At 35.3% G+C, this 25,761-nt stretch overlaps 1 protein-coding gene across 2 annotated transcripts; it reads left to right on the plus strand.

Annotated features, from left to right (window-relative positions):
• The first annotated feature begins 8 nt into the window (after positions 1–8).
• LOC149805768 (eukaryotic translation initiation factor 5-like) lies at positions 9–25,635 on the plus strand. 2 transcript variants are annotated; one of them, XM_089950451.1, is made up of 12 exons: positions 9–66; positions 190–332; positions 852–1,092; positions 3,033–3,114; positions 7,352–7,524; positions 9,045–9,161; positions 12,895–13,065; positions 13,440–13,607; positions 14,713–14,874; positions 18,294–18,458; positions 19,473–19,601; positions 24,455–25,635. In XM_089950451.1, exons 3-12 carry the CDS (start codon positions 1,018–1,020, stop codon positions 24,581–24,583), a joined length of 1,371 nt encoding a protein of 456 aa, XP_089806577.1. In that variant the 5' UTR covers positions 9–66; positions 190–332; positions 852–1,017; the 3' UTR covers positions 24,584–25,635. The 2 variants fall into 2 exon arrangements, with proteins under 2 accessions (XP_089806577.1, XP_089806578.1); XM_089950452.1 differs by lacking the exon at positions 9–66 and adding an exon at positions 69–98.
• Positions 25,636–25,761: the final 126 nt, after the last annotated feature.

A 25,761-nucleotide genomic window follows, 5' to 3' on the forward strand; every position in this document is an offset into this window, starting at 1 on the left:
TTTAAGACAATCATTTCATTATCCGGGTCCTAGTCGCATAAGGTTACCAGCCAGAATTAAGGAAGGGTGAGCTGGGCGGAGTGGGCTTGAAAACAGACGTATTTAGATGAATTCTTAATACCTTGTTAATATATTGTTTTATATTGATACACTAAATATTTAATTGCAGTTTTATTTTTTACATTTCAGATTCTGGTGTTTAGAAAGCGATCAGCAGAAGTTCTGCTCTCGAGCATATTGAACGAGATACCAGCGCGCCATACGTTGGCAATTAGTATTTCCGTCATTATTTTCCGTGTTCATCAGTTATATGAAGTTGTTTTGTTCATACGGTAAGGAAACTATTGAAAGTAATTGTTGAATATATTTTTCATGTTTTGTAAAGAAAAATTCTAATAATTGTTTGAACGGTGAAGGTCGAACTCAAGGTTAGTTTAGATATCTCTGTCTTAAAATTAGAGCCACGTCTGCGAAATAAGCACGTGGTTCTTTATGGACAATATGGTCGCATTTTATTTTATTTTGTCCATTAGGTACAATAGTCTTTTTATTTTGTTATCGAAATAAGATTAGGATATATTTGTATGGATTTTAAGGAAGGGTACATAAATGACTTTCTATGTTTTTTGGCATGGGTCCCAAATTTTAAGCATTCTTGCATATGGAGTTGTATTTTCAGTCTCCACACGTTGCATTGTTAAATTTTTTTAATCAGATTAGTTTCGTACGATATTTATTTTTTATAAACCTGCATTTTCATAAAAGATCAACTAGTTTTGCCTAATTATCAAACATGCTTTTAAAAAACCTTTGAGTAGTTTGTAGCTTCACATATCATTTTTTTGTTTCAGGGCCATTGCTGCGGCAAGCTATCACCATTACGCCCCAAAGAGAAAAAAGTTGTGGTATATCCACAAGAACTTTTATGAATTTATTACAGCCATATGATTACCCTATGATAGAAGGTTGTAATATTTCAACGAGGCATAAATTTTGGACCGGGTTACAAATCCCAACATGGCTAGCATCAATGTCAACAGTGATGTTTCGGACCAGTTCTACCGCTACAAGATGCCTAGAATCATAGCAAAGGTAATTCTTATTAAGAATAGTTGTTCCTGCAGGAATATTTTGAGATGTACACAGCTTTACTCAAGTTGTGTGTGTGTGTGTGTGAATTAAGATCTTGGCCCATGGCTGGCAGGAGTACCGATTGTTTAAAGAGGACCAATCAACCACAGCATATTGTCACAAATTAAGACAATTTTTTTTGGAGGGGGGTAAATCTGAAATTTAAAATTCAACTTTATGCTTCAAGCAGCAGAATGTTTTGTTTTGAAAGTTGAAATAATATTGTTAGTTGTGGATGTAGCTTGGATCATATGTAACTTTTGTGGCCATTCTTGATGTTACCAGAAACTGAACATTTGGAAGCAATAATAACCGAACATAAATATATTTTGAACAAGGCTGGACAGTGCTCAACAAACATTATAGCCAGACACTCAAGGCCCCTCTTATTTTTGTACTCCTAAACTCTGACAAGGTCTTGTTTTGAGAAAACACAATTTTCAGTAATCTTCAAAAATAGAAATCAAAAAACACTCCATATTTGCCCATTACATGTAGCATGTATACATGGTAAACAGTCATGATGGAGCTGATGTAAAACTTTCTCTTGGGCAGTTTAAATAGTGCCAATTAAAGACACTGCTCTGGTGACCTAGTGGTTAGAGCATCTGCCTCAGATGTGGGAGGTCATGGGTTTGATCCCCGGCCGAGTCATACCAAAGAATATAAATAGTACAAACAGAGGCATCACTTGGTGCTCAGCATTACGAGGTTAGTGTTAAGATAATGTGACTGGGTGGGACATCGTGCTACATGATGCCACAGTGCTAGACATCACTATAAACTGTCACACTGCAGACATCGTAGCGATATGACTGAAACTTTTTTAAAGCTACATTAAAATCCAAATCACACACACACACACACAGACTTGTACACCTATAAATGATAAACATAACGTCCCAGAGTAATAATAAATACCTCATATTTCTATTTTACATCTGCAGTTATATTACTGTTCATAAGACTTAGACATTTACATGGGGAAATTGAACATTTCAATGGCTAGGTTGAATATAAGGGATAAATGTACGTCAAATCTGTCTTTGGCATGCTGAAACTACTGACTTTGAGTGAAAAATGCAAATGCATTTTGTTTTGTAAAAGATGTGTTCCTTTTATAACTGTTTTCATTTTCTCTGCTTGTCGTAGATCTGATGGAAATTCATTTCTGATTTTACAAAATTAAATATTCATTATGTTCAGCGTTTTCAGAGCGACATAATAGATTGTTAAATGTCAACATCACACACTTGCATCCGTTCTTAACTGGGGGGCATCCTTTCCCCAGCAGATCAGGGCATAGGTACATTATACACCATTTTTCAGATTTTATGATTTTTTTGGTTTGATGGTTAAAAATTAAGTCCTCTATGCTATAATCTATATACTTCGGACATTTTGATTGCTAGTAATTCTTGTAGCAGTGATTGCCTCATTTTGGAATTTTTAGATTTTGCAAGATGATCCAAGAGCTTTATTTTCATAGTGAAAATGGCCTATTAAGTTCCAGTGGAATTCATTAGAAGTTATAGTATGGATTTTGTTGATATGCCTGTAGTCTTGAACATGCTAACATGTCAGGTCTGGATTTGTTTCTTTCCCAGTCGACGAAGCTTCAAAATGCTTGCTCTTTTTTTCTTCAGTTAATATTTTGGTGAATCCATCATTGTCAAACTTAAATATTTATGGGGGTATATTTAACTGATCACTTTATGGGATAGCAAACTACAAGCAAGATTTACTTCCGAAATTGAATAGTGTCCCTTTGAGAGACAATTTAAAATATGTTTTTTAGGTCTCTATAACTTGCAGCTGAAGGTTATGTCCAGTTTCACATTACCATTGGGGATAGGGTGATGCATTGCTTCTCATGTTTGACAATTTGTTCATTTTTTTAGGTGGAAGGCAAAGGAAATGGCATCAAAACAGTAATTGTAAACATGCAAGATGTGGCAAAGGCATTATCAAGGCCGCCAATGTGTAAGTTCATTTACAGAGAAATCCTTCCTATGAAATTCTAATGTACTTCAAAGCTCTTTTCTTTTGTGTGTACCACAATGAGGTGAGGGTGGGGCATATTGGTACTTTCAGATCTATTGTGAATTTCCTTTTCCAGTCAGTAACTTATGAAGAACTTGACTGAAACCAGACTTTATACAATTCTTTACATGAAGTAGGTTTTTTTATCTGGAAATTCCAAATTTGGAGACCCACAATGCTGTAAAATTGCTAATCACACATACAATAAATGGATACAATAAGGAAAATAATGACAATAATTGCAAATGCATTCACACAACTGACATGGAAATGCTCTCAGCTTGAGCACAGTGCAGTGCATCTGAATTTCAATCACAAGATATTTAAATTTATTATTGGTTAAGTTAAATGCACTCCTAGCACTCCTTAAGATTTGTTATGTATATTTGATTTAATTGTTTGTTTGTTTTAATTTTTTTTTATTTTATTCCATTACATGTTATAATGTAACTTTGTTTACTGGAATTTGACATTTTCCAGAAATTAGTTTGACCGAACTGTTGTTTTGTAAACGCCTAATATTAGAACTTTGTATCTTAATGCTGACCTTGATACAGAATTTGTAAGAATTGAAGTAAGCGTTTTTTTGTTTTTATTAAATTATCGTGGGATTTGTAGGGTGAAATCAAGGTCGCACTGGGTGTATGTGACTTAAGAATGTAATTAGCCTCTATTGCGAAATTCTGGTTTTACCGGAAGTGCACAGTAGTCGGAACATTTATGGAAATTTTATTCAGAATTAATAACTGGCCTATTATTTTCTGTGGTTCAACAAGGAACTGTTGACACATGAGGACAACACTGGCTATAGCATACGTCATTGCCTTCCATTTAGATTTCATTGGGACTCTTAACTCTAATTCATTAGAACATTTTATTACTAGAGCTAGTAATTTTTAAATCTTGGATTATTCACTGGTTATTTTTGGGTTTTATTCTTATAACCATATGCTCTTTTTTATTTTTACCTTGTTTTTCTATGAAAATAAATTATTTGTTAAATTTTACAAAGCTTGTTGTCTTCATTTTTTCTTTTTGCTGTTTATGAGAGCCTAATTATGTAACAGATGAAATAAAGTGAGATGTAAAGTAGACTCAGGTTTTATTGATATATTGAGGTGCGAGCAGCATGAACTTACATGAGCATATGATATATGCATACTACAGTAATCTTTTGTTGACTGTTGATCAGGATTTTGGTCAAAACTAGATTTTTGCCCTGTTTGGCAGTCCACTGGGACAGTGTTCTTGCATTTTCATTTTGCACTTGAAAAGAAAACAATAAAACGGCATTCAGTTACAACGGAAGGTTGCAGAGTTCGCAAGTCATTGATGTATGAATCATTTAACATAACTGATGAAAGTTTGAGCCGTTAATTTTTACCTTACTGAAGCCGTTATCATACAGGATTTGCTTTGAGATTACTACATTCAGCTTGAATGTGTGTGTTCTACATTCACTATCCATGGGTCATAACTTTGTGCAGTTCGGCACCGATGACTCGTACTAAACATCGTGGTTTGATCAATAGGCAAGCTACAAATAGACTCTCTCTCTTGACCAACCTGTTGTGCTGTCTGGGGTGTTTAAATGGCTGGTTATAAGATCCCTGTATTCTGACTTGTGAAGTGTTTGGCTCACAAAATAAAAATGATTTCCATTAGCTTGAAATTCAAATGTAATTTGAGACATTGTGGAATCATGCTTCATCTGCTTGTTCAGCTTTTATTTGTGCAGCATGGCTTCACAAAGGAAAGAACTGTTTGCTGCCAAGACTTAATCAGTAATCTCACCTCAGTTCCCATTGGTTTGAGTATTGGGGTCCACACATGGGGGTATGTAAGAAAGTTTGCCAATAGTTTCCTTTTGATCAGTGGTAATACACAGTGAAATTTTTAAAGTAAGTACAGTATTGTGAAGAAAACACCAAATAGCCCAAAAAGTTCCAATACAAGTCCAGATGTATAGTTTGTAAGGAATTCCAGTGGTGATCTGAATAAATTCCAGTATTGAAGACGCTGATGTGCCAACAGACTCTGATACAAACCATTGATGTAATCCAAAATGTCTTTGAATGAATTCAGTTTAATTCCAATATAATGATTTAGTCTGAAGATGTTAAAAAGCACTTTGTAACTTAAGTGAAGTATGGAAATAAATAAATCCTTCCAAATACAACAAAAACTGATCCCACTTCAGATGTATAGGGAGGTATGAACATTTCACTGATAACCTTAATATAAAACCTTAAGACGTGCTTCAAGAACTGGGATGAGGGTCATTGTCCCATCAAATTCATTTCCAGACTATCCCAATTTGTAATCAAGATCAAGTCTTGTTATAAAAATGTAGTAAAACAACAAGTACATCAGGAAAGGGGAACACCTGTTCTTCATTTCAGACTCAAGTAAACATGTTTTCCTCCATTAGTAATGACTTGAATATTTAATCTGTTGATAAATATATGCTGTGTATTATGTTAAAAATAAATGCCACTGGTCAGGTAGGCTCTTGATTACCGATCAAGGTGAATCACACAATACAGATCTGCATAACATTATCATGGAGAGAAGACATTAAAAATTAAATGTACACAGTAGTATTCCTAAAATTAAATTTGAATGTAATTAGATTTTTACAATAATAATTTGCTATTTTCATTTTCAAATGATAATCATGGACAGTTGGTTTTTATTCGTGCATATGATTCTAGGAGATTGGTTGTGGGTTCGATCCCTGGCCAAGTCATACCAGAGACTTTAAAAAATGGTACTAACAGCTGCCTCACTTGACGCCCAGCATTAAGAGAAACGGTATCCTTTAAATTGAATAAAAAATGCTTGCATATTTGTATACATAGTGGAAGAAATAGTTGGATATTAGACTGTTTAACTATATTACTCACCACTCCGGTGGCTTAGTGGTTAGAGAGCCTGCCTCAGATTCGTTAGGTTGTGGGTTTGATCCCGGCCAAGTCATACCAAATATTTCAAAAAATGGTACTAACAGCTGCCTCGCTAGATGCTCAGCATTAAGAGGTTAGTGTTAGGACTGGTCGGCCTGGTGTCAGGATAATGTGACTGGGTGGGACGTTGTGCCACATGTCTGCAGCATGATGCCCCAGTGCTAGACATCAATATAAACTGCCACACTGCTGACATCATAGCGATATGACTGAATTTTTTATAATTAAAAAAAAACATTAAAAATCCAAATTACACACAGTTGTATTACTCAGATGCACTGCTTGTCTGAGGCACTGGTAATTTCCTAATGTTAATGTGATTTGGTATAGATTTTCAAAAAAACGCATTTTGCTAAAATATTTCTTTCCGTTTGGTGTAGTTGCAAGTAATTGAAGTAATCATTCTGGAAGATATCCTGGAAAGTATTTTATTGGCAATACTCCAAAATATTCTATGAAATATTTTCTGTTGTAGAAAGCTGCCATTTAACATTTTATGAGGAAGATACAGGATTAATGGTGTAGTTTTTTTCCCGATTGGCTGAGCTTGTTGCCACTCTCGTATATGAATTTAGATCTGATTTTGCTTTAGACTTTGCAAACAAGTTTAGATGGTTTTGTGTTGTGTTCTGTCATTGATGATCTGCATATATTGAGATGACTTTGCAACTGATTGGCTGAGTGTTGCCTTGTAGTTTCATTTCTGAACAGTAGACTGCATAATAATTCAACCTTATTTTGAGAAAGTATTTATATATGGCCATTTAAAATAAATTCTACTTCATAGAAAGTTTTGGTGATACAGTTATGTTCTGGCATAACAGGATGAAATTTGCTCATCCAACTCAAAATGGTTTGTGAACCTATTTTGAGTCGGGTACATTTTGAATTTTGGTCGTTAGCTTTAATATTTATATAACAGTTGCTTATGTAAGAATTTATATTGGTAGATAATTTTATTACCATCATGCCAAAGATTTTTGAACCTCAACATGAGCCTGTTTAGTGCAAAGGTCAGCTGTTCTGTTTGATTACTCTTGTGAGCTTTATCAGGTGCCTCTTATTAATTAGTAATATGAGAGAAAACAAGTTTGTGTCATCTAACAAGATCAGCTTATAACATTGTAATGGTAATATTTCTCAAAATAATTTGATAGCTTTCTTTTGGTATCCCGTTCTTTGCCAGTAAAAGTAGCTTTTCTTTTTTGCAGATCCAACCAAGTATTTTGGTTGTGAACTTGGTGCACAGACCCAGTTTGATTTGAAAAATGATCGCTACATTGTCAATGGCAATCATGATGCTGCAAAACTGCAAAATTTGCTTGATGGCTTCATCAAAAGATTTGTCCTTTGTCCAGAATGTTCCAACCCTGAGACCAATCTGGTAAGTATTGGGAGCATGTTGCAGTATTACTTTCAAGTTATTGCTAGATAAAGACTGATAAAAGTGATCTATTTTATTATCATTTAAAGATTAAAAAAGTGCTTGTTTCTTTCAGATACATTTATTCCATTTCATAATACTGCAGTTGGGCATGTTCTGCTATCGATCTATTCCTTGTACCCATTTATGTTCTACATGATAACAAGATTTGTCCATGAACTTCTATTTGGCAAATTTATGGTCAGCTTATACATGGCTTAAGAACTCCGATTTGGGATTCAAAATCTCAGGTCAAGGTCATTGTGATGAGATGAAAAATGGTTCCCACTCAGTACATTGATTGAGATCTCTGCCAACAATGATTATGAAAATTCATAACTATGTTGGACAAGTGCAGAGATAACCTGTTTTTCCTTGAAGTTTAACATCCATCAAAACAGATTAACATTGCATTAGCTATCCATTTAATGATACTTCTAGATTTTTATATCCCAATGTAAAGATCTTTCAAATTTTGGCAGTGGGATATGCATATTTAATCTTTCTTTCAAGCAGTATATGAGCTGAGTCCAAATTTCTTATCTTGAAGATGCTATATTTTTATCACAGTATCCCTGGATTGTTAAAAACGTGATACAATCAATTAAGCATCTTTAAACAATCTACAAAGGTTCTTATTGATCTGTACATCTGACATTCGGTAAAGTCTTGACAGCTTTTCAATGTTGACATTTCATTGTATTGGTGAAAACAATAGATGCGAGTCTGCTTTTCAGAATAAGTGCTGTACTTGGTTCATGTAATGGTTCCAGGAATCTCCTTGGCATGAGCTTGGAACAGTTGTATAACTAGTATAATGGACATTGTTAAACTGAATTCATTTTTGAATAGGCCTTCTGTATGAGCATTTGAAATATAGCGTTTGATTTGCTCCAGAAGTAATATAAAGATTTGCTCAGCCTCCTGAATTTTCAAATAGCCCATTGTTTTCTTAATTTGGCTTTGCTTACTATGGGAATGTGGGCTTTGGTTGATTGTAAGTTCTCTCTGGTCTATTTTTTATCTTGGGAGATCCCAAAAGTTCTGAAACATCTAAAGTGAAAGCAGAATGGTCAAATGAAGTGTTTGACTTAGATACACTGCATCAGCAGTTGTTGTGAGACGAGGCAAGATTGTTTTACATGGTGAATGAGACTATTAGAAATCTTACTTGTTCACGTTGACAAATACCATCTTGTCCCAGTCCAGCCACTTTGTCCTAAATATTGTGCAAAGACTTTTGAGTGTTTTAATAATACAAGAATGGAAACATTAAATAACCTTCTGTTAATGCTAAAACGCCAAATGATTAAATTGCCAAACTGTACATATAATCTGTGAAGAAAAAAAATCCATGCTCTGAATGATTCCAAGGTCATTGCCATTGTTGTATAAGACAAGACAGTTATTGTAGTAGGTATAATCTTTGTCTTCATTGCATATGATTTTTTTTTAAAGTTGCATTTTATCTGTTGACTTAGGTTGTCAATGCAAAAGCTGAGATGATTAAGCAACGCTGCATTGCATGCGGACATACTGGAAATGTGGACATGAGGCACAAGCTGACTACTTTCATCTTAAAAAACCCACCTGATGTTGTAAGTACAATACAGTATTACAGTTGAATGCTTTTTTTCAAGCATATTCACTTTTGTACAAGTATTGTCTATTTTAGGAAAAGTGTGAATTAGTTGGAAATATGTTTACTTGATAATGTACCTTGTTCTTGGGGGGTGGACAAGACTCCTGGATACACTTTTCTAAACTTGGATTTTGTATCCATTCCATTGATCTGTTTTTGTCCTGTGTATTCAACCACAAAAAAGGCATATACGGTGTAAAGTCACTCTTTATCTACCATTTTTCTATGTCGAGGGCAATAGCTTGGAATGGGTTTAATGGTTCCTACACCTTGGGAAAGTGTTTGCATTTGGACCAGGATTCTTGGCACACCTTACGTTAATGTTGTACTGGCTTTCATGAAACTGTAAGGTAATGCATCATGACAAGTACAATACCCTTGCCACGGAATGTTTAACTGACCCAGATTTTGTTATAAATAAATTTCTCACTGCTCATGCTGGAATCAAACAGTTGTATTTATCTCCATTAGCGCAATTCATATTTTGCTGGGTTAGGTATGCTTTTGCATTTTCTCATGTCCAGATTGATTTTTTTGAACCCTGAATATATACTGTTACACTTAGAATGGCCATCTTTTGAAAATCGACAAATCGGTACACACTTCAATATTCCCCATTTTACCTTTCACCTGATTTTTATTGTAGTGTACATTAAATCTTGTGAAATCAACTCCTATCCAATCTTTTTATTCCCATGGCATTTGGTCATCATTTAAGGTACACACATTATATTGATAAATCGCTTTCATCACCAATTACTGCTCTTGCTGCTGACTGCAGTGCAAGACATGACCTTGTGAACAAAACTTTTTGCCTTGCATATTTTATGGATTGATGTGAAACTTGGTCCTTACCATGGTCATCTAAAGATGTACGTACTGACGAATCTTTTGCTGTCATGAATTTTGTAAAATTTGTAGCCGTTTTCACTTACTACTGGATGAATTTTGTGATAATGGTTGTTGTAGAACATTATGCTCATAATTAGATGTACATGCTGACCAGTTATTGCACTTGCGGTATTTTCACAAGAGTTATGCACTTTCTTTTACTGTATATTTTATGTGAACATATTCCTAACCATTGCACTAGTTTTATTATCTCGACTGACCATGTATTACATGGACATCCTGGATGCCATTGTGAAAATGGTGCAGATCTGATATGGCTATAAAACTGCATAAATCTTGGAACTGTTGCTGCTGCTCTCCTGAATAGAAAGTCCTATTGACATGGTATTTTCACCAGTAGAATTCTAGTGATCTCTGTTGGGTCCTGTATGAAAATGGTGCCAATTTGACTATCTAGAAAATCTTGTTTCTCAGCCAGAATGGATGGGTAAATATCAACTAGGGGTTTTGATTAACAGGATGTCAAGTTGATCCTAAATGAAAATGGTGGCTATGTTGAACATTTTGTTTTTATCTTTTCTTAAATGGAAACCTGTTTTGACAAAGGGTTTTCATCATTGGAGCTTTTACTGTATGTAGTTAGTAATAAATGAAAAAGGTGCAAGCTGACTTTCAGTATGGCCAGCACGGTGAACATCTTGAAATTATTATTTCTGCTCTTCAATGGATTACTATAATAATGTGGGGTTTTCTCCAAACAAATTGTCATCTAATTGGTCGTAAATGAAAATGGTGCCAGTTATACATCCAGTATGGCTGCCATGATGAATGTCTTTAAAATCTTGTATTTACCAATCCCCCTGACAAGATGGAGTGATATGTGGTTTTCAGCAAAAGAATTCTAATGTCTGCTTGTTCCTAGCAGAAAATAGTGCCACCTCGGTAACTAATTTGAAAAATGTTCATATAGATGAAAAATATGACATGGTTTTATCTGAAACGGCTACTGAAGACTACTATGTTATCATACATGCCAACCTTTAAGCTTTTTTCCACTATATTATGCCTTGCACGTAAATGTATTCAGATTACGTGTTTTTGGTATATCCCCCACCAAAAAATATTAATTTCTTTTCTCATTTTTATTAACATCCCAATAATCCCACAGACCGTATTCTAGAAATGATTGCTTCTGTGTAACTACAACAAAAGAATACATTTGTCCATAGACTTACATGCACTTTCCTAACAGTGTTATGTTCTATTTATAGCAGTTGTCCTATTTCCAACTTTTGACCTCAGTTTCTATTTACAGCAGCTGTATGGCTTAGTTAGGAGAGAAGAGACTGGTTTTCTAACATTCAATCTTCGCTTGCAGATTCTAATTCATATCTGGTATAGAACCAGTCAGTAGGTATTTGGAGCTAAAAGTTGTCACATTCATTCTAGTCTATGCATGTGTTAGAGCAAAAATATTTTTCAGATAATTTCACTCGTGGATTAGAAAAGATGAGAAACCAATTCAGAGCTGAATACATGAATTACACAAGTCAGCGTTCCATTCTAGGGCAGCTTCATGCCCCTTGCAGGCTGTGTGGAAAGGATTTTAATATTGGTCATGGTTGTAAAACAAAGATACCTTGAATTTGTTAGTTTTATCAACTCCAATTCTAAGGTGACATCTTTTTTTTACAGCAGAACTAATTTGTGGACATGAATTTTATAAATGCAGAGGCGTTATATACCGAGTTCATAAAAGAACAAGGACTACCCCTAGCAGTAGAAGACTACATTGGTCCTTTGTTCAAACAAATGTTTCCTGATTCCAAAGTTGCAGAAAATATGCATGTGCAAGAACAAAATCATCTAATATTGTTAGGTGTTTAGCAGAAGATACTTCACTTAAAATTGCAGAACCATGAAAATTGGTCTGTTTAGTATTGCAACAGACAGGAGTAGTGATTATGATGACAAATAGTTGTAACCATCTGTGTAAGACTTTTACCATGAAAAGGGCAAAGTCAGAGTGCTGTAATTTCATTACCAGAATTAACAGTAGATTCCACTGGAGAAAACAATTTTTTGTGCTTGATAATGCTTTGAATAAATATAAGTTTGCAGAACTGTATGGGGTTTTCAGCTGATTCTGCATCAGTGATAACTGGAATTCATAAAGGAATTGCATTGTATATTTTGAAAAATGTCTCCATCATTGTTCATATCAGGTTGTCTCTGTCGTATGATGCACAATGCAGCAGGAAAGGCTGCTGATAAATTAGAACTCCTAAAGTATCAAGTTGGCACTCTACTTGACAATGCACTTCATGGGGACAGAGATGATTTTTCCATCTTATTTGCCAGCTAAAAGACCCAATAACTGGAAGATATAAATTTCCTCCTCTTTGTCAGTTGAAAGGAATATTGGTTCTTTACCATTCTAATGCTGATTGAGAGATTGTTCAGCATTGTTAACAAAAGTAAAACTGAATTTAGATCCAGGCTCTGTAATAACCCAGCACTTATTGCTCTACTGGTGTGCAAAAGTTTCAGCTGGTACAAAGTGTTTTGAAATGCAATGTGCAAGTCTGTTGCTTTTTAAAGCTCAAATTGTTATATACAAAAACTTGAAGCAGTAATTGATGTTAAAAGTCCAGAGGGATAAATAAATCATTTTGTAGATATGCTCATTGAATTTTTATCATGTTATATGTGGATTACTCTTTTTCTGCCCAGATTACTCTTTTTGTCCACTTGGATTATACTTTTTCCTCGTCTGTGGGTGGCGTTATGTAGAGGATGGTTGTGTTGATTAATTTTACTGTGGTTTTTATTTACAGGATCAAATGACTGCTACCCCAACTAAAGGGGGCAAGAAAGAAAAGAAAGATAAGGATAAGAAGTCTAAAAAGCTGGTGAATGGGAAGGTGGAAAATGGACATGGAAGCCCAGAGTCTGGCATTGAGAAAAAGATGGCAGATCAGAGAGCTAACATGGATGCACCACCACTGGTATTGACATAATATGAAGAAGCTTTTCTTCTTTCATTAAATTTTAGCAAAGTGTTTTTTGCACAAATATCGACATCATTCACACTGGTATCAACATGGTAAATGAGTTTGCAAACTTTAAAAAGGACAATAGTATGATGTAGGTTGAGCATCTGTCTTTTTGTTGTCCAGGAATGTCAGTTTTAATTTGAACCTGTGCAGTACACAGATTGTTTGTTTTTTGAGATGTGGAATGTTTTCAACAATCGGGGGGAGGGGGGACAACTACCATTCTGGCAACATTTGTGCCAAGTTTATCTAGCTGTAATTATAAAGACCTGAACGGGTGATATCTTTTGAATGAATTTTTTAACATAGAAGTTTTTATATTTCAGACACCTGAGAAGTCAGATGAAGATGATGACTGGGGTGTTGGTCTTACAGAGGATGATATGAAACAACGTATGGATGAGCTTAGTGGGGCAGCTAAAAGCATGGCTCTGAGTGATGACTTGGAGAAGACAGAAAATCAGAGAATGGATATTTTCTACAACTTTGTGAAGGTAAAGATCCAATTCTAGTTTTACTTTCTCTGCTGAAGAGAACTATATTTTGAGGTCCCTGTTTTGATTTTCAGAGTTTGGCAAATTTGATATTGAGTATTATGTTATGAACATGCATGTCAAATTTAGTTCTAACATTTTCTCTTCATTGTAAAAACTATTTTAAAACCTTGTTTGTTTACTTTTTCCATGCAAGTTCATTTTTGCTCAGAAACTTGGGATGACCTACTAAATTTGGTTTGATGCTTTTTGTTAAGCATGTTGAAGTCATTGTTTCATCTGTTTTTGTCAATTTTAGTTGCAGTGCTTGATTGACTTGTAAGTTTACTTTGCACAATGAATTTCATGACATTTGAAAGGACGTAATAGATCGAATGCAGATTTTTATAGTTGGGTTATATAATGAAGATAGAAATCTAGTTATGTTCACTTTTCATATATTTTTGTACACGAGTCTTCATCCTTTATTAATTTTAACAAGATCGCTGTTGCATCATAAAGTTCATTTCCAAATTATTTTTCAAGAATATTTGGGCAGAAACCCAATTACTTGTAAAGTTTTATATTTAAAAGACCTTGGTAAATCCCAATTTTTACTTTATGTGAATAATTATACATTTGTACCAAGCCTTTGTTTTCAAGTATCTAGATGGGTCTAGATGGGTTAATATCCCATCATATGAGATAAGGAAATGTCGTATCAATGGGATTTAAAGAACAAGAAGCTGTTAGTGTCTAACACAAGAAAACACTCGTGTGTTCATGAGCTCTTGTGTTCTTTTACTATCTTTGGGTATTTTTGTAACAATATAATCAGTAGTGAAAACATGTCAGGTGAGTGTTTACTGTATAGAGTTTAGAATTTACAAGAGGAATAAATGATAACATATTGCAACTCCAGCTCATTGATTTTGGTTTTATTTTCAGGTGTCTGTGCAAGTTGGGAAATTCAAACGAATTTGAATACGAAACATGAATTCCATTTTGTTAGCTCTTTGGAAAATCTTAGGATGTATGTTTGTACAAAATGTCCCTATGACCTACCTTCAATTTTGTCATGAATTCAATTTTGTTGGCTCTTATAATAATACTTTGATGTTTTCAGACCAAGCGTGACAGCGGGAGTATGGCTGGGGCAGACAAGGATATATTGACAGAAGCAGAGAGACTGGAGATAAAGGACAAATGCACACTGGTCCTGGTGGAGCTGCTATTTGATGAGAAGTGTCTACAGCAGATTAAACAGCATAGAGTGTTGCTTCTGAGGGTAGATCTAACTTGTTATAGGTTCTTAATTGGGGAAGGGTGTTGTTGTCAAAGAACAAGACAAAATGTTTCGCATTCTGCCTTAATACTCCTGTTTGGCTTATCTGGCTATAAAGGCTGAGAGGGCTTGTAGTATGTTTCTGCACCTGGTGTGTGTTATGCATTTGTTAGTTTCAACCATTTAAACCACTACCACTACACCTACATAAACCAAAGTAGGCAAAAAGTATCTTGGCATAAAGACCTTTTTAAGTTTGTACAGATGATAAAGATCCACCATCAAAGTTGACAGTGCAGTCGTCATAAAAAGTCTGAACCATAAAATGATTTATCACAAACATGAATTTTCTCCAGTCCCATTCCACAATGGCCCTTGTAAATTATTAATAAGCACAGGACTCCAGTAAAGAGTACTCTGATTGGTCAAAGGTTTAAATTCATCTAATGAATCTTTCATGTAATGGAAACTGATAGCAATGGAAAGAAGCATGTTTGCAAAACATGGCGTCCTGGGTTGTTGAGAGAAAGCATGATACAAAAAGTTTTTATAAAGATTTAAATAACTTAATGGGAATGGCTGGAGCGAACAGTTGATGCCAATTTAGTTCGTCATTTTATAAGAAAACTGAATGCTAGACCTCTGCAAGAAAGATCAGCATTACGGTAAACATGGTTTGGAACAGCACCTACAAAAGAAGCTGCTTACAGAAAAATTGAAGCTCAGAAGGCATCTGGAAAAAGTGCATTTGATTACAATAAGAAGAAAGATTTCTTGTAGGAGAGAACCTATGTAGCCCTCTGTCGGAATATGCGCACTGCATGTTGCCAATACATGCATCAGCTTGAAAGGAAAAAGGCTTTCATAGAGAAGAAAAAGAAACGATTGCACCTTGAGCAAAAAAAAGGCAGTGGTGACAAAAAGGAAGGCTAAAGAAACATTTGCCAAAACCTCAAAAATAGCTCACTGGCATATCACATACATGTCAACCATTACGCTTTTGGCTTAATAATTATGCCTTTTTTTCCACCAAACTATGCACTACGCGTAACTGTATTCGGATTACACATTTTCGATATATCCTCCTCCAAAAAAGTTGACAATTTGTTTTCTCGTTTTTATTAACATCCCATTAATCCCGCAGACCGTATTCTAGAAAAGACTGCTTTTATGTAACTATGACATAAGAGTACGATTGTCCAAAGACTTGCATGCACCTTCCTAACAGTATTATGTTCTATTTATAACAGTTGCCCTGCAAGAAACATGCTGGTTTCTACTTCAGACTTTTGACCTCAGTTTCTGTTTATAGCAGCTGTATTGCTCAGTTAGGAGAGAATAGGCTGGTTTTCTAACTTTTAATCCTTGCTTGCAGATTCTTTGTTCTAATTCAGAACAGAACCAGTCTGTAGGTATTTGGTGCTAAAAGTCGTCAGATTTATTTTAGTCTGTGTTAGAGCAAAAATATTTTTCAAATAATTTCACAGATGGATTAGGAAACGATGGAAAACCGATTCAGAGATGAATACATGAATTACACAATACAGCAATCCATTCTAGGGTTCTTCATTCCCCTTGCAGGCTGCATGAAATGTATTTTAATATTGGTCATGGTGGTAAAACAAGAAACCATGAATTAGCTTGTTTACTAACTTCAGTACTGAGGAAACTTCTTTTTATACAGAACTTAATTGTGGACACGAATTTTATAAATGCAGATGCGTTATCTACCGAGTTCTTAATAAAACAGACAACCTCTAGCAGTAGAAGACTACATTGGCCCTTTGTTCAGACGGATGTTTCCTGATTCCAAGATTGCAGAAAATATGTATATGCAAGAACAAAATCATCTAATATTGTTAGGTGTTTAGCAGAAGATACTTCACCTAAAATTGCATAAGCCATGAAAATTGGTCCGTTTAGTATTGCAACAGACAGGAGTAGTGATTATGATGACAAATGGGTGTACCCAGTCTGTGTAAGAGACTTTGACAATGAAAAGGGCAAAGTCAGAGTGCTGTAATTTCATTACCAGAATTAACAGTAGATTCCACTGGAGAACACATTTTTTATTTGCTTGATAATACGTTGAATAAACTTAAGTTGGCATAATTGTATTTGGGTTTTCAGCTGATTTGGCATCAGTTATTGGAATTCATAAAGGAGTTGCATTCTGTATTTTGGAAAATGTCTTTCATTGTACATATCAGGTTGTCTGTCATATGATGCACCATGTTGCAGGAAAAGTTGCTGATAAATTAGAAGAACAGATGTTTCCTGATAACAAAATTGCAGAAAATATGCATGTGCAAGAACAAAATCATCTAATATTGTTCGGTATTTAGCAGAAGATACTTCACTTAAAATTGCAGAAGCCATGAAAATTTGCTCTTTAGTATTGCAAGAGACAGGAGTAGTGATTATGATGGAAAAAAAGTTGTATTCTGTATTTGAAAAAATGTCTCCATCATTGTTCATATCAGGTTGTCTCTGTCATATGATGCACCATACAACAGGAAAAGCTTCTGATAAATTAGAAGGAAGAGATCTGAAGTATCAGGTTGGCACTCTACCTGACAATGTACTTCATTACTTCATGTGGACAGGGTTGATTTATTTGTCATCTTATTTCCCAGCTAAAAGACCCAATGACTGGAATATATAAATGTCCTCTTTTTCAGTTTATGAAGGAATATTGGTTCTTTACCATTCTAATGCTGAGAGATTGCTCAGTATTGTTCACAAAAAGAAAACTGAATTTAGATGCAGGCTCTGTTTTAATCCAGCATTTAGTGCTCTACTTGTGTGCAAAACATTCATAGTCTCAGCTGGTACAAAGTGCAATATGAGAGTCTGCTGCTTTTTATACTCAAAGTGTTATATATGAAAACTTAAAGAAATAATTGATGTTAAAAGTCCAGAGGGATAAATAAATCATTTTGTACATATCCTCATTGAATTTTTATCACATGTGGATTACACTTTTTCCTCGACATTGGTTGGCATGTGTGATTTTGGTATAATGTCAATAGAAGATGTGTTGCATTGGATGTTATCCTTGAATCAATGTCACAGATCAATATTTTGATATTTATTCTTGTTTTATATTGTGAAAGCTGTTTAATACAGAGATGAATCATTGTACATTATGCTTCTCAATTTGATGGCTTTTGGTATCACACGTCTTATCAAGCTCAAGGTCACTGTTCAGTTATCTTTGGTGATGTCTCCATGGTAGGTGAGGAACAGAGCCTTGGTGAATTTGATATGTAGTGATCTTTTGGGAGTTTTTTTGTGCATTATATAAGATTTTGAAAGCCATAAATACATCTCATTTTTATTATAACATAGCTGATCATTGTACAGACCTTTTCTGTTAACAGGCATATAAGGGACTTGATCTGATAACTTCCTTTTTGTAGTTCTGCCATGGACACCAAAAGGCACAAAAGTACCTGCTTGGTGGATTTGAGCAACTGGTTGGCAAGGTTCACAAATCACTGATGCCCAAGATCCCCCATATCCTGAAGGAATTGTATGACAATGATATTCTTGATGAAGAGGTCATCATAGAATGGGGAAAGAAGGTAAATTTCAATTTGATTCCACGCTGACATTTCACCACATCTCCCAGCACAAGTATATATGGTAGGGCATATACTGGAGTTTGGTTGCTTATTTTTATTCCTATCTTTTGAGATATCTTTGTGAACTTTCTTAGGTGTCCTTGTTGTGACCAGACTGTTTCACCTGAGCAGCATTTTTATTGCAGATATCCAAAGACCCATATGAGATACCTTTACTCGTGTGATAAGTTTTATTTACACTTTGTATTGAAAAGCATTCAGTTTGGGTCATGTCATGATGGAGTCAGTGGTTAGGAATTGGGGCCTTGCATTGTTTTATGGGAAAGACCTGGATTCATCAAGAATAAACTTTTCAGGAGTATATTGGTAATTTTTGCATCAATTTTGAATATTTTCTTGTATTGCCAGCATCTTTCATGAAAGTATTATGTCCTGATACCTTGTGTTAACAGTCTTGTGACTCAATGGTTCTTTCCAGGGTTTACCTGGGTTCTTCCTCCACCATTAATACTGGCCGCCATGTATAGCCTAACGTGTGCTGAAAAATGGCATTAAAACCCTACAGCAACAACAACAACCTTGTGTTGACATCTTTTTTTTTTTCTTCCATTGATTTACCATTAAAACTACATACTGGATATTTGTAAAATCTTGTGAAAATGTTATCTGGTTTTCACAGAGTGGGTTCAGAGACTCTGTGTTTAGAGTAAATATAATAGTCAGACGTGTTCATGATGGCCATTCTTAAAAAAAAAAAAAAATTTGCTTGTGACAGGTTTAATGGTGATAGGATGAGGGCAGTAGTATATAAAAAAAATATTTGCAATTGCAATAGTGTACCATGAAAGTATATTTAGTTCAACATTTAGTAACCCATTTAGTTGTTGGCTGCTACTAAATGTTCAGATAATATAATTTTGGAGTCGATTGATTTGGATTGCACACATAGAAACCTTGATTCTTTTTAAAAAGAAAGTTTTTTTATAGGAACTGTATTGGTTACCTATTTTACAGGTGTCCAAGAGGTATGTGCCTAAAGATATTGCACAGGAGATCCGTGAAAAGGCAGCTCTCTTCATAAAGTGGCTAGAGACCGCAGAGGAGGATGAAAGTAGTGAGGAGGATGAGGAGGAGGAGGTCGAGGTATTGCCTTTAATACTAGTATTGTCATCTTTTTTATAATTATTATTTTGGGGGGCTATACTGGTCATAGTTTTGAGATGGTCTGTCGTCTATCCATCCATTGTCCTAAGTTTGTCAATATTGCTGAATCAAAATTACTCTGAGGAATGCAGTGAAACTTTATACACACACTTGTCCCATGATCTAGTTGGTCCTGAATGAAGATGGTTTCATAGGACAATCCAGTATCACTGCCTCTGTGACCTACTTGAAAATCTTGTGACTGCTGTTCCTCTTGAATGGGCATGTCATTGTGGGGTATTACCAAAAAGACTTCTTAGGTCCGGTTTGCCCAAAAGGAAAATGGTGCAAATCAGATGCCCAGTTTGGTTTCCACAGCAGCCATAGTGAAATCTTGTCATTACTTCACCTGAGCAGAAAGTTCTGTTGAAATGGGGTTTCTTGTATCTAGTTGGTCCAAAATAACAATCGTGCAAATATCCAATAGTCCTTCCTTTAGCACTTGATCACAGTGCCTCCTAAACTACTTGGAGGATTGCCATGAAACTGACAGGCAATGCCTTCACCTTGTGGTCTAGTTGGTCCTGAATAAAAATAGTGTTTTATAAACATCCAGTATGGCCACCACAAGTGTCATCTTAAAACTCCTGAATGGATTGTCATATCACACCCAGTTTTCATTAAAGACTGCTGATGTATAGTTGGTCCAAAATAATTAATGGTCACCAAAGTGGCCATTTTGAGAATCTTGTTATTGTTACTTCTGCTGAATGAAATGAAATATTGCCATGGGGTTTTCACTAGTAGACTTATTATGATGTCTAGATGATTGCATAATTCAAGGTAGATTTACACCCCTACCACTATCCCCAAAACACCTAGACAAAACTTGTGTTGTGACATTGAGAAGAAAATGATGAGAAATGTTGGATTCCCCTTCATGAATTTGATGACTGACCCATATTTTCTGATCTTCTCATGGATTTAGGTGCCTTTGAATTTGGCATTAATGTTTGGAAGATATCTTGAATTGACATACTTTTTATGCTTCAGTCTTAGAGGTTTAAGAATCCAGAGTATTTGAAAATTATTTTGAACCAGTGATCACTAACCTGTGCGTTCAGGATAGTTAACTTGAATAGCCTGTAACAGGTGATATATCCAAGTCTTTGATGGGATATTTTGTTTACATGATATTCACTAATTAAATATCTGTATCTGCAGATATTTTGATCAACTACCCATCCAAAACTACTTTGAAGATGGCCGTGAAACTGACAGGCAATGCATTCACCTTGTGGTCTTGTTGGTCCTGAATAAAAAATGGTGTTTTACAGACATCCACTATGGCCACCACAAGTGTCATCTTAAAACTTCTGAATGGATTGTCATATCACATCCAGTTTTCATAAAAGACTGCTGATGTCTAGTTGGTTTAGAATAAGGAATGGTCACCAAAGTGGCCATTTTGAGAATATTGTTATTGCTACTTCTCCTGAACGAAATGAAATATTGCCGTTTGGGGTTTTCACTAGTAGACTTATTATGATGTCTAGATGATTGCATAATTCAATGTAGATTTACACCCCCTACCGCTACACCCAAACCACCTTCTAGGCAAAAAATATGTTCTGAGAAGGAGAAGAAAATGATGAGAAATGTTGGATTCCCCTTCATGAATTTGATGACTGACCCATATTTTCTGATCTTCTCATGGATTTAGGTGCCTTTGAATCTGGCGTTAATGCCTGGCATAAATCTTGATTTGACCAACTTTTTATGCTTCTGTCTTGGAAGACTGCTCAGGTGGCCTAGTGGCTAGTGTCCACCCTGGATTCAGGACGTCGTGGGTTCGAACCCCAGCCAAGTCATACCAGAGACTTTTAAAAATGCCTCGCTAGGTGCTCAGCATTAAGAGGTTAGTGTTAGGACTTGTCGGCTTGGTGTCAAGATAATGTGACTTTGTGGGACTCGTGCTACATGTCTGCGGCATGATTCCCCAGTGCTAGACACAACTTTAAACTGCCACACTGCAGACGTCACACTGCAGACATCATAGCGATATGACTGGAAAATTGTTAAAGCTACGTTAGAAATCTAAATCACACACACTTCAATCTTGGAGGTTAAGAATCCCAAGTATTAGAAAATTATTTCGAACCAGTGATCGCTACTAACCTGTGTGTTCAGGATAGTTACTTGAACAGCCTGTAACAGGTGATATATCCAAGTCTTTGATGGTATATTTTGTTTACATGATATTCAGTAATTAAGTATCAGTATCAGCAGATATTGTTATGAACTACCCATCCATAACTGCTTGGTTGATTGCCATGAAACTGACATGCAATGCATTCATCTTGTGGTCTAGTTGGTCCTGAATAAAAAATCGTGTTTTACAGACATCCAGTATGGCCACCACAAGTGTCAAATTAAAAGTTGTTTCTGCTCCTGAATGGATTGTCATATCACACCCAGTTTTCATTAAAAGACTGCTGATGTATAGTTGGTCCAAAAAAATATGTTCTGAGAATGAGAAGAAAATGATGAGAAATGTTGGATTCCCCTTCATGAATTTGATGACTGACCGATATTTTCTGATCTTCTCATGAATTCAGGTGCCTTTGAATCTGGTGTTAATGCCTGGCATAAATCTTGATTGACCAACTTTTTATGCTTCTGTCTTGGAAGACTGTTTCGGTGGCCTAGTGGCTAGAGTGTCCACACTGGATTCGGGAAGTCATGGGTTCAAACCCCAGTCGAGTCATACCGAAGACTTCTAAAAATGGTTCTAACAGCTGCCTCGCTAGGTGCTCAGCATTAAGAGGTTAGTGTTAGGACTGGTCGGCCTGGTGTCAAGATAATGTGACTGGGTGGGACATCATAGCGATACAACTGGTAAATTGTTAAAACTACGTTAAAAATCTAAATCACACACACTTCAGTCTTGGAAGTTAAGAATCCAGAGTATTTGAAAATTATTTCGAACATGTGATCACTAACCTGTGTGTTCAAGATAGTTACTCAAACAGCCTGTAACAGCTGATACATCCAAGTCTTTGACACTATATTTTGTTTACATGATATTCACTAAATATCAGTATCTGTAAATATTATGAACTACCTACCCAAAATTTAGAACAGGGATAAAACCTCCAGGGCGTGGTCTTCTCTGAGATCATTTTCAAAGTGTGGAATATTCCGTGCAGAACAAATATCCTTACAGACACTGCCCATATGGGTATTTGTGCTGTTCATGGAATGGTGTCCCGTTCTGAGAGACCCTGGTTTGACTTGCTTATCTATTTGATTTTGGAAAATATAGAGTTTCAGAGACTGGTATGTTGCTTGCTTATGACTTGATGGAATTTTGTGTGCATTTCTTTAGATATTGTCTTAGTTACATGTTTAGACTCAAATTAATAGAGAAAACAAGCTTTGAAAAAATTTAACATTTTAGTTTACGAGAAAAACATCGCAAAAATGAAAAAATAAGAACTTAACGGTTCTAAGATTCAAATCCTAAAATAATCCACAAATTAAATTATAGAAGTTTCAATAATGAAATGTTCTAATAAATTCAAGTTCGAGTCCCGACAGAGAATCCAAAATGGAAGGCAATGACATGTACTGTAGTCAGTATAGTGTTGTATCGTCTCTAGTTCTTTTTTTTATCATAGTCAACAATATTCTGGTGTTTGAATTTCAAAGTAAAATTTAAATGTCTGTCCAGTAATTCTGTATGAGCTACCCAATGTAGGATTCCCCTACAAGAATTTGATGATTGACCCGTAATATCTGATCTTCTCAAGATTTTAAGTGCCTTTGATTCTGGCATTAATGCTCGGATTTTCGGTCTCAAGTCCACCAACCTTATGTTATGCTTCATTTGTGGAATTTAAAAGTTGATATTCTTTTCAATAATAACCACCAGTCAGAATTCAGTGTAACATACTTTACTGCTTGACAGTAGAATTGTAGCCATCAAATTAGACCTTAGTAGACCAAATACAAAACAAGATAAACCTGGTTATTAAATGACCAGTGAAGTACTTCATTATACATGTAGAGCATATTTGAAGTGTTTCCTTGATGCTGAACATGCCGGTGGGATACGATAATTTGGCATGGAATTGGCAAGGTCTGTATGACATTACGAACCACATTATCTTGTGTTAATTCGCAAAAGACAAGCAAGTGTTATCAATAGATTTTTGTTAGTTCACTGACAAATGAGTGCCTGTGCTTGTGATATCTCTCAGATGAATTCTCAATTTAAAGAATAAAAACTAAAGAACTGGATACTTATTTGACTGCTGAATATTAAAGTATCTTTTATATTGGGTAAGTATTGATGTGTATAGGTTCTCCACCTCTTTTGTTGATATATGGATTAGTATGGCAAAAGGAGAGTTTCGGTGCCCCGAGTGGTCTAAAGCACTCTCCGTTACCGATCACTGCCATCTCACCTGTCTGCGTGGGTTCGAGTCTCGGATTCGGCCAATGTGGGTATGTGAGAAAGTTTGCCAGTAGCTTCTCGAGGGTCGGTGGTTCTTTGTGGGGATTTCCCTGGTTCTTCCTTCACCATTAATACTGGCTGCCATGTATAGCCTATCATGTGCTGAAAAATGGTGTTAAACCCAACAACAACAACAACAAGGAGAGTTGCATCAAAATATTGACAAAGCATTTCACTCCTAGTCCTTTATTAATTGCTTCTGGGTTGTGTAAGCTGAAGTGAGGGTATCTGGCCCACTTGAGCTTATTGTCAAACTTAGTTTTTTTTTACTAGTAGCATAGGACACTTTCTATTGTATTGGTATTTTGCTTAGATCAGACTCAATCTTTTGTAGGTGGCATTTTCTACAACAGGCAAGGTTGGAACACAGACCGTGCCAAACCCAACTGTTGCTTCCACTGCACCAGCTAGTAACACACAGCAGAGTGAGGAAGAAGATGAGATTGATATAGATGCTATCTAAAATGGGGAGAGGACTGCCGGCTTGCTGTGATGCTCTTCAGCAGATGTTGTACATACAGCTTTTTATATACACATTTATGCCTGTATTATATTGTCATTAACAGACTTCTTTGACGTCTCTTGTATTTTCTTGTGTTTGATATATTCTTGTATTTAAATGTATTGAATCTGTATGCATTTCAGTCCGATGCTATTGTGCATTTTCAGTTGAACAGAAAAAAAATTGAACTTTCATCATGGAGAAGTTAATGGTTTTCATAATTTGGTTAATTTATGGGTTTTGTATAAATTTTGAAATTTTTAATGTAAATTTTATGGTGATTGAAATCAACATTTTGTATATTTACTCCATATTCAATTGCAAGTCTAAAAACTCTTTAAATTATTCCTTGTTTTTTGGTTTTTGTGTTCCACATTTGCAGACTTGCCAACCTTCACGATTTTTTGAATGAATTTCATGACTTAAAGATTCACACAACATGCACACACAAAATTCAAGTTTCCCAATTCTCAATCGGCTAACATAGAAATAAAATATATTTTACCCTGTGAAGTGCTAGTCAGGATATTAGCAGTGGTCACTGATGCCAATAACGGTCCTGTACTGCATGTCGAGATCTTAATAAAACTATATGAAATTGTTTGCCCTGTATTTTTTGCATTTTTAAGAATTTAATCTATGTTTAGAATATAAGTTTACAAATACCTGTGACAAAAACGGGGGAACAACTGGAATTTTTCTATAATGGCACATGCACATTGTAGCAACTGTTAATTTTTTAAACAGACTAAATGACAGCCTTTTGCAAGTAAGAATTTTGATATATTGAAAGATTAGCATATATCGTAATTTGCTCTAGTTCATATTTTTCCACTCGTGCGTCAACAACACTAATCGCAGGTTCACATGGTCAGTAAATGTTAGCTAAAGTCACTGAGAAATGAACACCTCAATTCAAGGCCTTGAAAATCATTTAGCTTTCACCTAGGTGGTTGAAAGTTATCGAATTTTAGAGATTTTGCTTAAAAAATAAAAAGTGATTGAAAATTTTACATTCTAGTCATTTATTTTATGTTGTGTGATGATTGGAAGTTTGGTTTGATTTATTGTCGTATGCTAGTAATTCCACTAATATCTTAATCCAAAGTAATTGGATATCATGCATAGTGCCCTTTTCA

The sequence above is a fragment of the Sinohyriopsis cumingii genome, chromosome 2 (genome assembly GCF_028554795.1).
Source record: "Sinohyriopsis cumingii isolate HCF-2022 chromosome 2, ASM2855479v2, whole genome shotgun sequence".
Classification (NCBI taxonomy): domain Eukaryota; kingdom Metazoa; phylum Mollusca; class Bivalvia; order Unionida; family Unionidae; genus Sinohyriopsis; species Sinohyriopsis cumingii.

Coding starts and splice junctions, on each gene's coding strand:
- LOC149805768 (XM_089950451.1), top strand. CDS start 1,018: ATGGCTAGCATCAATGTCAACAGTGATGTTTCGGACCAGTTCTACCGC. Junction 7,525..9,044: donor CCAACCCTGAGACCAATCTG/GTAAGTATTGGG, acceptor CTGTTGACTTAG/GTTGTCAATGCAAAAGCTGA. Junction 19,602..24,454: donor ATGAGGAGGAGGAGGTCGAG/GTATTGCCTTTA, acceptor AATCTTTTGTAG/GTGGCATTTTCTACAACAGG.